We start from the raw sequence: 14714 nt of genomic DNA on the forward strand, positions 1-14714 counted from the left end.
AGCTAATTTTTCTAAATGCCCCCCCCTTTTTTTAAAGATTATTTATTTGATAGAGAGACACAGCGAGAGAGGGAACATAAGCGGGGGGGGGGGGGGGAGAGGGAGAAGCAGGCTTCCCACTGAGCAGGGAGCCCGATGCGGGGGCTCGATCCCAGGACCCTGGGATCATGACCTGAGCCCAAGGCAGACGCTTAACGACTGAGCCACCCAGGTGCCCCTCTAAAGCCCCCTTTTTTAAAAAAAACTCCTTTAAAGCTGGTTGGTCATTTTTTTTCTCTTGACTTTTTAAAAATTCACATTATTCTAAAAAGTCTATAGCATTTTGCATTTGATTTAACTGAATTTAGTAATATCTCTCATTTAATGGGTTTCTAAATTCTTAAATCTATTATTTCATTTTTGTTTCCCTGTGTATGCACGTACGCACGTGCGCACACACACACAAACACACACACACACACACACACACACACACACTAGTTGGGTGACCTGGAGAAAATTCATCTCTCTGAGCCCCAGTTTCTTTATTTCTAAAATGCATAATAATAGGGGCGCCTGGGTGTCTCAGTCGTTAAGCCTCTGCCTTCGGCTCAGGTCATGATCCCAGGGTCCTGGGATCGAGCCGCGCATCGGGCTCCCTGCTCAATGGAGAACCTGCTTCTCCCTCTCCCACTCCCCCTGCCTCTCTTCTCTCTCTCGCTGTGTCTCTCTCTGTCAAATAAATAAATAAAATCTTTAAAAAAAAACCAAAATAAGAACCTTTAATAAAAAAAAAAAAAGAGAGGGAAGGGTCAAGCTCCAGGGACTAGAGAACTACTCTTGATCCTCCCTGTGTGCTGTTGGCTTTTATTCAGTGTTTTACTTTTAAGCTCTTAGGGAAAAGCATCACCAAGAAGAGGCAGTCTCTTAAGATTATGATCCAGCAGCCCTGAGAATTTGGAGGACAAGAGGAAGAGTGAATGCTTGGGGCCATGGGTCTGTGCCCAGGTTTTCCTCAGTTTGTCCCACCAGAAGGGCAGAGGTGCTGACTGGTATTATCTGCCTGACACTCTGCAACAGGTAGTGCAGACTGCTGCTGCAGCTGCCGATTTGGGCAGTGCAAGTGCAAGCCATGATGGTCCTGACGCTACCCCTGGGAAAGAAGCAAGAGCAGAATTCAAAAACCTTTCCTCAGACTGTCTGCCTCTCGCACTTTCTGCCACCCACTTCCTCCCAACACACCAATTCAAGATATCCTTCACTCTTCCCAGGGTTTTCTCACACCACTCATCTGAGTTTCCTACTTGCTTTTATTGTTTCTCCAGAGCTGGCTCTGGGGGAGGGTGTCAGGAGCCCGTAGTGATAGACCATTGTGGTTTCTTTTGTTCTTGTTAAATTTATAAGTGGTGCTGAGAACACCTTGGGAAAATTTAAGTGTGCTAGATCTTCCAGAAATAATTTCAGACACCAGCCTTTGCTGCAGCTTTGGCAATGCCTTTTTATTGAGCCACTGAGAAAAGGAGAATTTCTTTTTGAGATAGATGTTTCTTCCTGGATAATTCCATTGATTCACACGGGAGTGTCAGCAGAAGGTGATCTTGCGTGCATTTGTGTTCCGTAGCAGAGTGTGAGTCATGGGCCTAAAACCTTTTCTCTCCGTTATGTCCGGCTCTGGCCCCATTGCCTGTAGTTGGGCTGACTGTATTTGCCAGCTTGCTGAGATATAATATCCTGTTTTCTCGTTCTATTGTTTTCTTCTTGATGCTGGCACCATGTTTGCTTACCATGGATGTAGCAATGGTGGTGGTTAGCATGGCGGAAACAGTGTGTGCACGTGTTTAATTTTAGTGTGTTGTATGGTGATTAACATAACATAATAAAAAAAAAGAAAAAGAAATAAACGTGGTGTGTTTTTTAAACTTGTGCTTAGAATCTTTCATGATTTGTATTCCTGCCTTCTTAATTTGTCTGGTTAATGCTAATGTTAATAAGGGAGATGCATTGGAATAGTTACCATAAAGGGTATCATATCTTAACTTTTTTAATGTGGTGAAATATATATAACATAAAATTTGCCATTTTAACCATTTAAAAAAGACAATTCAGTGGCATTAATTACTTTCATTATGTTGTACAACCATCATCACTATCTGTTTCTGAAACTTTTTCATCACTCCAAGCAGAGACTCTGTAACCATGAAGTGGTAACCCTCCATTTCCCCCTTTCCCCACACCCCAGCAACCTCTAATCTACTTCTGTCTTTGTGAATTTGCCTAGTCTAGATATTTCATGTAAGTGGAATCATACAAAATTTTTCCTTCTGTGTCTACCTTCTTTCACTTAGCTTAAGGTTTTCAGGGTTCATCCATGTTGTAGCACCTATTGGAACTTTCTTTCTTTTTATGGCTGCATAATATACAATTGTATGTATCTACCACATTTTGTGTATCCATTCTTCTCTTGATAGACATTTAAGTTGTTTCTGTCTTTTGGCTTATGTGACTGATGCTGCAATGAACCCTTGGCATGCACGGATCTCTTTGAGTCCCTGTTCTTTTCAGTATATACATGGGAATGGAACTGCCAGGTCATTTTTTTTTTTTTTTTAAGATTTTATTTATTTATTTGACAGAGAGAGACACAGCGAGAGAGGGAACACAAGCAGGGGGAGTGTGAGAGGGAGAAGCAGGCTTCCCGTGGAGCAGGGAGCCCGATGCGGGGCTCGATCCCAGGACCGTCGGATTGTGACCTGAGCCGAAGGCAGACGCTTAACGACCGAGCCACCCAGGCGCCCCGCCAAGTCATATTCTAATCTGTGTTTAGCTTTTTTAGGAGCTGCCAACTTCACTCACTCTTTTAGCCTATTTTATTCACTCTTGCTAGCAAGGAATGCTGTTCTTAAAAAAATAGCATTGCTAATGTGATCATGTAAATATTTCAATATTGAAAACACTTTCCTTGATGTAATTTGCATTATCTTGATTATCAATGAGGTTGAATAATTTGCATTTCTTTTTTTGTGAATTGCCTCTTTTTGTTATTTAAAAAATGTAGTTAACTGACATTTGCAGCACTTATATTAACCATCAGATTTAACCCATTTATCTGACAAAAGTATGGGCTGTTTTCAATGCTGACCCCTATGTGTTGGTTTAGTCAACCAGTGACATTTAAGTTCTTTCTGGGCAAAACTCAAGCATACACTTTTTTTTTAAAGATTTATTTATTTTATTTATTTGTTTTTAAAAAGATTTAATTTATTTATTTGAGAGAGAGAGAGAGAGAGCACACACAAGAGAGGGAGGGGCAGAGAGAGAGGGAGAAGCAGACTCCCCACTGAGCAGGGAGCTGGGACCTGAGCCGAAGGCAGACACTTAACCGACTGAGCCACCCAGGTGCCCCTATTTATTTATTTATTTTAGAGAGAGAAAAAGAGAGAGAGCGAGAGAGAGAAAGAGAGTGCATGCGAATGTGAGCAAGCAGGGGGAGGGGCAGAGGGAGAAGAGAATCCATAAGCAGACTCCCTGCCGAGTGTGGAGATTGGCGCAGGGCTCGATGCCTGGACGCTGAGATCATGACCTGAGCTGAAACCAGGAGTCGGCTGCTTAACCGACTGAACCACCCAGGCGCCTCTCAAGCGTACACTTCTTAGGAACTCTCGATTACTGAACAGAGTAAAAATAAGTTAAAAGAAGAAATGTATTTTTAGCTGATTGAATCATGAACAAGGCATTCAAATATTCTTTATTCCTCCATTTGTGTCATTTTCAAATTAGATAAGCTTGTGGGCTGTGTGTTACCTAAGTAACATACAAGGAGTATGGCAGAGGGCAGAACAGGTTGATACGATTCAATTCATTCCATATATTTTATCTTCTCCTTAGGTGGTCCATGAGTTGGAACTTTATAACACAGGATATTATTTAGGCATGTTCATGAATTCTTTTGCAGTTTTTCAGGTATGTTTAGTTTGTTACATAATTTGAAAAGATATTAATATCTTTTACTATTGCAAACACTTTCAGAATTAATTATCTGAATAATGAAATGTTAACCTTTTATTAAATATGTTGGTGAAGTGCAGCGTGTTATATAAGTGTAATTTGAAATGGAAAGATAATCATCCTTCCAGTTTTAAAAGCAAATGGAAAACGTGTGTGTGTGTGTGTGTTCTGTGTATAGAGGGAGAGAGAATGCTCATGTACATATGTAAATTCTCAAAAATGAGATAGAGTAAAAAAAACTTTCACATTTGCATAAAAACAAATGAACAAGAGTGAGTTAAGAGTATGGGAAACTGCTGTGACATTTTACAGAGCATTTAAACTTGAACCATGAGAGATGATGGACTCTGAAAAACAAACTGAGGGTTCTAGAGGGGATGGGGGTGGGAGGATGGATTAGCCTGGTGATGGGTATTAAAGAGGGCACGTTCTGCATGGAGCACTGGGTGTTATATGCAAACAATGAATCATGGAACACTACATCAAAAACTAATGATGTAATGTATGGTGATATAACATAAAAAAAAAGCATGTAAAAAAAAGAAAATTAAAATTTTTCTTTCTAGGAATGTGGCCTCTGGGTATTGACAGATGCAAACCTTTTGAAGGATTACATTGATGGTGTTTGTAAGTAAAACCTGGCAATGTGCTTTTAAAGTATTTAAATCTCTCATCTCAGGTATTTAAAATTACTTATATAGGTATGAATACTTTCTGGTTGGACGTGGATATTATGATTTTCATTTTCTGTTCTCTTATCCTAAAGTCTTGGCATTTAATGTACATCTGAGCCATGGCATGGAATGTTTGTCTGGGCTTCTATCTAGATTTTTGAAATGAATGCTTTCCATTTGCTCTCTGTAGTTCTTTGAGATGGTTATATTTTTGGACACATTGGAAGATCCTGTGCTTCCAATTTGTATGGCAAACTGTGCTATTATTTTGGAATTAGATAAAAGGAGCAACATATTTTTGAAACATTTTTGTTCTCCAGCTTTTTGATGCTCACCTAGAATATAATGCCGTAAAGTATGCTGGTGCGTGCACGTGCACACACACGCACGCACACACTCACGTGCACGTGTCTCATCAGTCTGAGTTCTTCCTGGGAAGGGTCACATCTGTACATTTCCCTGTATTGCTAAATAGAGTTGCCACCCAACTAATAATAAGTGTGCTTTTAGGAAGAAGTCAAAATGTTTTGGCTGGAGGAAGTGTATAAATGAGAATGGTTAACTCTAGAAGTTGTTCTCTTTTCTTTCAGGTAACCTTATGCTAATGTCACAGTTTCTATCCCTGAATTCCCTATTCCTGTCAGGTATAAGCCCCACACTAAGCCCACTGGATACCTGAGCCTCTATCCTGAAGCTAAAAAGATAATTTTATAGCCTTAAAAATTTTATGAAGTCATTATGATCTCTATGTATTAAAGACAATATGATACAGTTATTTTCTTCATATAATAATCCATCCTAGACATCTTCTAAGCAATCTATCTTTTTCCATTCTCTCTTTGTCGGTATCAGCTTTTACCCATCTTTGTTCATCTTTACTGATCAAATCCTGATTTCCACTGTGATACTCATTCTGTTGCTAGTAATACTTATTGTATCCTTTACCTTTCCTGAGAACTTTCTTCTACCTTTTTCCCCCCTATAACAGAAGAAACTTGATGCTCTTACTAGCATACTGTGTCCTTAGAAACCTTCTCAGGTGACTGACATTTATTTTTCTGCTTCTCTTCTGGATCAGGATTCCTAAGTCCATAGTGTTCAGTGTTATCTTGACTACTTCAAGATCACTGTTCAGCAACCCTCAGTTAAAAACTGTTTATCATTTGAAGCTCAAAAATTTCAATTATAGTTCCTTCAATCAACCTTTAGGTCCCCTACTTTCCCTTTATCTCTGTATACATTGATGACTCTCACAAAAGATTCAAAGTCTTACTCCTGTTGTCATCCTGGGGATTTGACTGTCAGTGTGGTTGATCCATCTAATGTGTACTATCTTGCAGTCACCACGATGGCATCAGTAGCTACCCAAGGTCATTTTATCATGGGAACACTGCTCTACTTTTAAAATTTCAAATGCCTATCCTTCTACATTGTAGATTCCTTCACTCCCTTAAGTTTATCAGATGTTTTGCATTTTATTTTATTTTTTTAAGATTTTATTTACTTATTTGAGAGAGAGAGAGAAAGAGAGAGCATGAGCTGGGGGAAGGGGCAGAGGCAGAGGGAGAAGCAGGCTCCCCGCTGAGCAGGGAGCCTGATGCGGGACTCGGTCCCAGGACCCTGGGATCATGACCTGAGCCGAAGGCAACGCTTAACTGACAGAGCCACCCAGGCGCCCCTGTTTGCATTTTATTTTGAAATAATTTTAGACTTACAGAAAAGTTGGAAAAAAAAATAGAAGTAGGTGATAGTAACAGAAAGAAAGCTTTTAGTGGAATATGGGTCAGGATGCAGTGTTACGACCTCATTAGATGACCTGTTCCTTAAGAATTTGGGATCTGCTGTTTCATGCTTACTTTAAAAAAATTTAGATATGTAAATAATTTGGAAAATTAAAACTCTTCCAAAAATGGTTTAGGTTATATTGACTTTTTTGGAAATGTGTCAGTCTGTATGGCAACGTGACCTTTTTTTTATAAGCTAGTAAACTGGATGATTGTAGCATCTTGTGGCTGGTGTAGCCAATGGTAATGATCACTAGAGAACTAAAAAGGGAATAGCAAAATTGGAGGGAACTTTAAAAATGTGATTTACTTGTTTTTTAGCAACTGCACTGTAAGTAGTTTTTCAGGTATTGGTTGTACCAGCAGGGAACACTTTTTTTTTAGTTTTGGTGCTGCTATAACTGGCCTCAGAGCCTTGGGTAAGTCACTTGACTTCAAGGGGTCTCAGGTGTCTTAGCTGTAGAATGAGACTGTTGAATAAGATGAACTGTAAAGTCCCATTCAGCTGAGAGGTGTTGCGGTTCTCCGAACTAAGAGTATAATCATCCTCTACAGTGACTTTTTTCCTAACAGTTGTCAATGTTGATTTTTAGATGACAGTGTAGAATTTGCTGAGAGATTTGCGGAGGAAACAGAAGGATACTTGGTACATTTTCATGACTTCTCTTCGGTTAGCAACCCACGTATCAGAAAGCATTTTCCAGAGACTTGGATTTGGCTAGACACCAACATGGGGTAAAGATTTACAATGTTCTTTGCTCATACCTATTTTGTTTAGTGTTCATTTTAAATAAGTATTGTGTTCTTTGAAGTGTTTCGGTACAAACCTATTGTGATGAACAACGAAGTAGACCAAGAGGTTTTTATTTTAGAATGGTATTTATTGTATTTAAATATGTAGTGTTTAATAAAGCCAGGTGCAAACTGGGGCAGTGAGAGTATCATTAAGGGGAAGACAGACCTTCTTCTAATGAAGGGTGTTTTTAACTTCCTTGAAGTGTCATGGTTCTTGTTTGAGAAAATTGCTGAGAGTACAATAAGCTTATTGCCTTGGGGTGGGAAGCACTTACTCTCTCTACCTTGTGGCTCCTTGTCAGACATCCCCATGAGCCACAGGAAGAAGGAGTGCAGGTGGTGGGAGGATTCGGCTTAGTTGACAAACCCTGAGCTCTCTGGCCTGATGACTGAGCAGATGAATCATGAAATCTTCACATATTTTATAGCCCGCCATTTGTGTAAACTTGAAATAAGACACAAGTCAAACCTCAAAAAAAAAAAAAAAAAAGGCATAGACTGGGATACAGAGGGAAACTTTTATGCAAATTGACAGAAGTAAATCGAGTTAAATTTGAAAGTAGATATTTGTTATCTATATACAACATTTATGATAATAATGGTCATTCTAAAGGTATAAACATTGTAGAAAGCTTTTAGTGGAATATGGGTCAGGATGCAGTGTTTTGGCCTTATTATGTGACCTATTCCTTGAGAATTTGGGGTCTGCCGTTTCATGCTTACTTAAAAAAATTTAGATATGTAAATAATTTGGAAAATGAAAACTTCTAAAAATAGTTTAGGTTATGTTGACTTTTTTGAAATATGTCAGTCCTTGGTGCTATGATTTTTATTTTTATCTTGACTTCAGTTCTAGGATTTACCAAGAATTTGAAGTTACTGTGCCTGATTCTATCACTTCTTGGGTAGCCACTGCTTTCGTGATCTCTGAAGACTTAGGTCTTGGACTAACAAGTACTCCAATGGAGGTAGTATATTAAAGACCTGCTTGCAAATGTTAAGGTGCCCAAAGCACAGGAAGTGTGAACTCTTCAATGGATTTTTAAAAAATGCTTTGCTTATGATGTTGATCAGTGTTTAGAGATTCCTTGGCTTTTCCTTTTTGTTTTTCATAGGTTTTATTCTTTAGAATGTGAGCTATATTAAACTCCTAAATGTGCTACGTCCATATTAAGATTTGGATAAAAACTTTATTATTGACTGAATCCAGCTATTTCCAAAGGCCAGAAGAGAGAGAGAGTTTCTGAGTATTCCCTCTGGAAGGGATGGGCAGACCTTCTCAAAATGGACCCTAGCAGACATGCCTTTCCATTTCTGGTCAAATTGCATCACATGTTACTTCCTAAACCAGTCACTGGCAAGAGGAATATAATGAGCATGTTTGGTCTTAGACCAGTAGCTCTCACCTCTGTCATACCTGAAGCCCCCTTTTCATAACAGATATTTTGTTTTCCCCTTCACCATCTGGAATGAAAGTCATAGAAAATACGGTATACCTATATACTCAAAAAATCAATATGATGCCTTAAGTGAAATATTAAGGAGAAATAAAAGGCAAGTAATGTGTAGTAAAATAATATATACTACACTATATAAGTGGTCGGACATGGCTGCACTAGAAGGCATAAATCTTTAAATACTTACTCCATGCATAGAATCACCCTGTGTGTAACAGCTGCAAGTGAAGTTCGATATACATGTATTGTTTTAGCAACTCAGAAACCTTCAGCGGTACTGCCTGTGGTGATGTCAGTCTTTGAAACCATGAACGACTTTTGGTAAAGTTACAAACAAAACAAAGTGCGGTCTTCTGTTGATTTACAAAATAGTTGTATTTGTTTTTTTTTTTTTATTTATTTGAAAGAGAGAATGAGAGAGAGAGAGCACATGAGAGGGGGGAGGGTCAGAGGGAGAAGCAGGCTCCCCGCCGAGCAGGGAGCCCGATGCGGGACTCGATCCTGGGACTCCAGGATCATGACCTGAGCCGAAGGCAGTCGCTTAACCAACTGAGCCACCCAGGCGCCCCAAAATAGTTGTATTTGTGAAAAATTTACTGTGTATTGAAAAATGCTTTGGGTTTATATATAAGTTGGAATTAGGTTGTTAGTTCAGGTCATTATAAGCAGGTACTTTACGGGAATGTCTGAAGAGACATTCAAGAATCATGAGGGATTTGGGACAATTTTTCATTGTCTGGGACTGTCCTGAGCATCACAGACTTTCACCCACTACCCTTCAGTCATTGTGACAATCTAAGACACTGCCACAAATGTCCAAGTAAACCTCTAGGGGGAATTATTGCTGCCAGTGACAACCATTTGCCTAAACTAAGAAAGATTTATTTTCAGAGGCCGGGTAGCCGTTCAGCTTCCCTGTAGGATTTGGCCAACAATCTCAGAATTGGGTCACCAATGAGAAAGTACATGCGCATATATATGTTAGAAGGTAGTAAGCAGAACATTATCTAGACTTTCCACCTAGACTTAAGTCTCAAACAGGGCCTGTTGGATTTGGCCAGTGGCTTTTAAAGCAGATGGCTGGAGTCATAATAGTGTAGTAGGTGAGGAGCTTGGCTTTGGCATCAGACATGCTGGGGTCCTTTTCTGGTTCCTTCATTTACTAGTGATGTGACCTTGTACTAGTTACAGAGATCTCTGAACTTCAGATTTCTTTTCTGTAAAATATGAACATAGAACCTGCCTCAGAGGAGTTGTATGGATTAAATGAAATAATTTGTGTAAAGTACCTATAAACTGTTGGGACTACATCAAAGTAAAAAGTTTCTGCACAGTGAAGGAAACAATCAACAAAACTAAAAGGCAACCCACTGAATGGGAGAAGAGATTTGCAAATAAAATATCCGATAAAGGTTTAGTATCCAAAATCTATAAAGAACTGATAAACTCTGTACCCCAAAACCAAATAATCCAATTAAAAAAATGGGCAGAAGACATGAACAGACATTTCTCCCAAGAAGACATACAGATAGCCAACAGACACATGAAAAGATGCCCAACATCACAGATCATCAGGGAAATGCAAATCAAAACCGCAATGAGATATCATCTCACACCTGTCAGAATGGCTAAAATAAAAAACACAAGAAACAACAAGTCTTGGCGAGGATGTGGAGGAAAAGGAACGCTCTTGCACTGTTGGTGGGAATGAAAATTGGTGTAGCCACTGTGGAAAACAGTATGGAGTTTCCTCAAAAGACTAAAAATAGAGCTACCATATGATCTAGGAATCACATTACTGGATATTTACCCCAAAATACAAAAACACTAAATCAAAGGGATACATGCACCCTCATGTAGCATTATCAACAATAGCCAAACTATGGAAGCAGCCCAAGTGTCCACCAATAGATGAATGGATAAAGGAGATGTGGTATATACATAATAATAATGTGGAATATTATTCAGCCATAAAAAGAATGATATCTTGCCATTTCAAAAACATGGATAGAGCTAGAGAGTATAATGCTAAAGCAAAATAAGTTGGTCAGAGAAAAGACAAATACCATATGATCTCACTCATATGTGGAATGTAAGAGACAAAACAAATGAACAAAGGAAAAAAAAAGACAACCAAGAAACAGTCTCTCTTTTTTTTTTTTTTTAAGATTTATTTATTATTTATTTGACAGAGAGAGAGATAGCGAGAGCAGGAACACAAGCAGGGGGAGTGGGAGAGGGAGAAGCAGGCTTCCCACAGACCAGGGAACCCGGTGTGGGGCTCGATCCCAGGACCCTGGGATTATGACCTGGGCCGAAGGCAGACGCTTAACGACTGAGCCACCCAGGTGCCCCAGAAACAGTCTCTTAACTATAGAACAAACAGATGGTTACCAAAGGGGAGATGGGTGGGGGGATGGGGGAAATAGGGGATGGGGATTAAAGAGTTACACGTATCATGATGAAAATAAAATAAAATAAAATGATAAAAAAACAAGTCCCTGGATCCTAGTAGGCACTTAATGAAATGTAGTTAAATAACATAAAGCACATCAATTTATCATCATTGACTTGGGCTAAGTTGGCTGTTTGTTTTCCTTTGATAGGCAAGTGGACATTTCTATGTGGAATTAGAAGCTTCACAGGTTTTGTGAGATGTGCTTTTAATTAACATGAAATGTGAAGCATTTTGACTTGAATAAAATATGTATTCATTGTGTTCTTTCCAGCTACAAGCCTTCCAACCATTTTTCATTTTTTTGAATCTTCCCTACTCTGTTATCAGAGGTGAAGAATTTGCTTTGGAAGTAACCATATTCAATTATTTGAAAGATGCCACTGAGGTAATATATTAAAGGTTTTGTTAATCATTCACACTTCAGGAAAGAATGGAGAAAATGCACAGGGATTGGGTTGTTAATGTTTGGGTATCTGGGAATCTAAACATTTTATACATTTCTGAGAGACTGAAAATAAACATAGATTTCTTCTACTTATTAATGTCTAAGGATAGTATTAGCGTCTATATATTCTCTTCATTTCCAGCACAGGTTTTCTGCTTTAGGCGCATGACTTCCTTGCTGTCTCTGAGGCAGGTCTTTCTCTTTCCTGCCTGCCTGTACTTTTTCCTAGTCCTCCTTGCATCTAGAAGGTGTTGCTTCTTCTCATTGGCATTCTGTGCTTCTTGCGGTTGGTAAGGAGTGGAGGAGGAGAGCATAGAGAAATGAAGTTTTCCCTGATAACGCTCTCATCCTGTCCTTGGCTGCATCTCTCTCTCCTCTCTCTAGTCTTGCACCTCACAGATTTAACAGTACTTAACATGGTAATAAAGCAACACTTTCCTGAGGAGCATTTATTATATAAAACTTTTGATAATTTTCCTTCCAGGTTAAAGTAATCATTGAGAAAAGTGACAAATTTGATATTCTAATGGCTTCAAATGAAATAAATGCCACAGGACACCAGCAGACCATTCTGGTCCCCAGTGAGGATGGGGCAACTGTTCTTTTCCCGGTCAAGCCCACACATCTGGGGGAAATTCCTATCCCAGTCACAGCCATTTCACCTGCTGCTTCTGATGCTGTCACCCAGAGGATTTTAGTAAAGGTAAATATTTGAAGTCTTGAATAAGTGAAACAGAAATACATAATTGAAATGAAACAGAAGATGGTTTTTCTCTTGGTTAAATTTGTTGGCAAGATCTAGTAGGTCATCTCCTCCATCCTCCTGGTATTGTCTAATTGTTTTCTCATCTGTATGTAGAGATATATGTTTTGGAAGTAATTGCCAATTTCCTCTTTAAGTTTATGGTATGCCTATATAGCAAATCTCTTTTGCCGTCAATTACATTTAGCAACTGTTACATTGGGGTCCTGTTAAATCATGCCAAATTGATATGTAGATTTTGAATTTTGGAATTCCTCAATATGGTTAGAAGAGATTTTGTAGATTTTTTTTTTTTAGAGAAGGTATTATGCAGAAAAAGACAGCTCAGTCTAGTGGATAAACACTTTTCTGGGGGGAGACAGCCCTAGGTTCAAATCCCAGCTCTGTCAAGTGTGACTTTGGACAAGGTATTTAATCTCTATTTGGATAATAATATGATTTACCTCAGAGGGTTTTTTTCATCACCTTTGCATCTTCTCCTTTGTCATTTCAATTGCCATTTCATGAAATGTTTTGTTTATTTTAACTAGAAAGTAAACATTTATTAACAGATTTGAAGCAGGAATCAAAAACAGGTATTTGTCTAATTGTACACATACTGCGGACACAGCAGGCAAGATGTTTATCTTATTATTTGCATAAAGTTCTCTGTAAACAGATGAGTGGAGATGATGTTAATTGTGTTCCTTTTTTTCCAACAGGCTGAAGGAATAGAAAAATCGTATTCACAATCCATCTTGCTAGACTTGACTGACAACAAGTTACAAACTCCCCTGAAAACTTTGAGTTTCTCATTTCCTCCCAACACAGTGAGTGGTAGTGAACGAGTTCAGATCACTGCAATTGGTAAGAATACAGTATATCACCATCACTACTGGTTTATTAGTATATGACTATACATGTATTTTTTAATCTATTTATGGATGTATTTTCTTATTTAGTCCTAATGAGAAGAGGTTGCAAAAATTTTTAGTTGGTACCAACTGATGATCACAATAGAAAGACTAGCAGGTATGTGTCCTAGACCAGTTCTTAATCGCAGTGTGCATTGAATCATGTGGGGTTCTTGTTTAAAGGAAGATGCTGGTGTAGTAGGCCTGGGGTGGGGCCTTGGGTTGTGTATTTCTAACAAGCTCCCAGTTGATGCTGATGCTTCCGGTGGATAGACCACTCTTTGGGTAGCAGGACCCACTATAATGTGGCTGGAGGGAGGGGTTATTTCTAAGAGCAGAGCTTCTGTCCTCTGTGGCTCTCGACCTCGGGTACATAATCAGAATCTTCTGTGGAGCTTTGTAAAAACACAGGCTCCACTTTCAACCTACATAATCAGAGTTTCTTTTCTTTTTTTTTTTTTTTTAGATTATTTATTTATTTGACACAGAGAGAGACACAGCAGGAGAGGGAACACAAGCAGGGGGAGTGGGAGAGGGAGAAGCAGGCCTCCTGCTGAGCAAAGAGCCCAACTTGGGGCCGGATCCCAGGACTCTGGGATCACGACCTGGGCTGAAGGCAGACGCCTAACGACTGAGCCACCCATGCGCCCCCACAATCAGAATTTCTTTTTCTTTTTTTTTAAAGATTATTTATTTATTTATTTGACAGAGAGAGACACAGCAAGAGAGGGAACACAAGCAGGGGGAGTGGGAGAGGGAGAAGCAGGCTTCCCGCTGAGCAGGGAGCCCGATGTGGGACTTGATCCCAGGACCCTGAGATCATGACCTGAGCCGAAAGCAGACGCTTAACGACTGAGCCACCCAGGCGCCCCGCAATCAGAATTTCTTAAGCTATGGCTAGGGTGTGTATATTTTGAAAAGGTTTCACAAGTGCTTTTGATGACCAAAGGTTGAGTACTGTTGCCTAGAGCAGTTCTCTATGAGGGAGGCAGATAACCTTTACAGCAGGAAGAAACCCAATGAGTTCACCCTCTCCTAGTCACCTTCTGGCAACCCAAAATTATTTTTTCATCAGTTGTTAAACATAGCTTCCACACAAATGATTTGTTTATATAGCTGCGCTTCACAAATAACTGAAGGAAATATTTAGATTAATGAAGATTAATGAATCTAAATAGTTTGTTAGGTTTTCAAGATGTCAGGACCTAAGGCACTTTTTTAGAGATTCTTTTAAATCTCCTCATTACACTCATAGGTGTAATGCTCTCCATTATAACTCAACCAACCAGTCCCTCTATAGAGGACTTTTTGGGAGCCTGTTATAATTCTTAACAAGAATTAAATAAGCTCTCTACTCAGGGGAATGAATTCTCCCATAGTGTTGGGATGCTGGAAGGTGCAGCATACACATGGGGGGGGATGCAGTACACACACACACACACACACACACACACACACACA

The 14714-nt window shown here is 39.3% G+C and overlaps 1 protein-coding gene across 1 annotated transcript in view; it reads left to right on the forward strand.

Moving 5' to 3' along the window:
* CD109 (CD109 molecule) overlaps positions 1 to 14714 on the forward strand; it is a 113999-nt gene that overhangs the window by 62761 nt on the left and 36524 nt on the right. Inside the window, exons 16-22 of the mRNA XM_081828545.1 lie at positions 3865 to 3939; positions 4551 to 4611; positions 7036 to 7177; positions 8088 to 8205; positions 11424 to 11537; positions 12082 to 12300; positions 13062 to 13206. Of these exons, the coding sequence (XP_081684671.1) occupies positions 3865 to 3939; positions 4551 to 4611; positions 7036 to 7177; positions 8088 to 8205; positions 11424 to 11537; positions 12082 to 12300; positions 13062 to 13206 (874 nt within the window). The remainder of the gene's footprint in view (positions 1 to 3864; positions 3940 to 4550; positions 4612 to 7035; positions 7178 to 8087; positions 8206 to 11423; positions 11538 to 12081; positions 12301 to 13061; positions 13207 to 14714) is intronic.

Source organism: Leptonychotes weddellii, chromosome 8 (assembly GCF_054177405.1).
Source record: "Leptonychotes weddellii isolate Sample4059 chromosome 8, ASM5417740v2, whole genome shotgun sequence".
Taxonomy (NCBI): domain Eukaryota; kingdom Metazoa; phylum Chordata; class Mammalia; order Carnivora; family Phocidae; genus Leptonychotes; species Leptonychotes weddellii.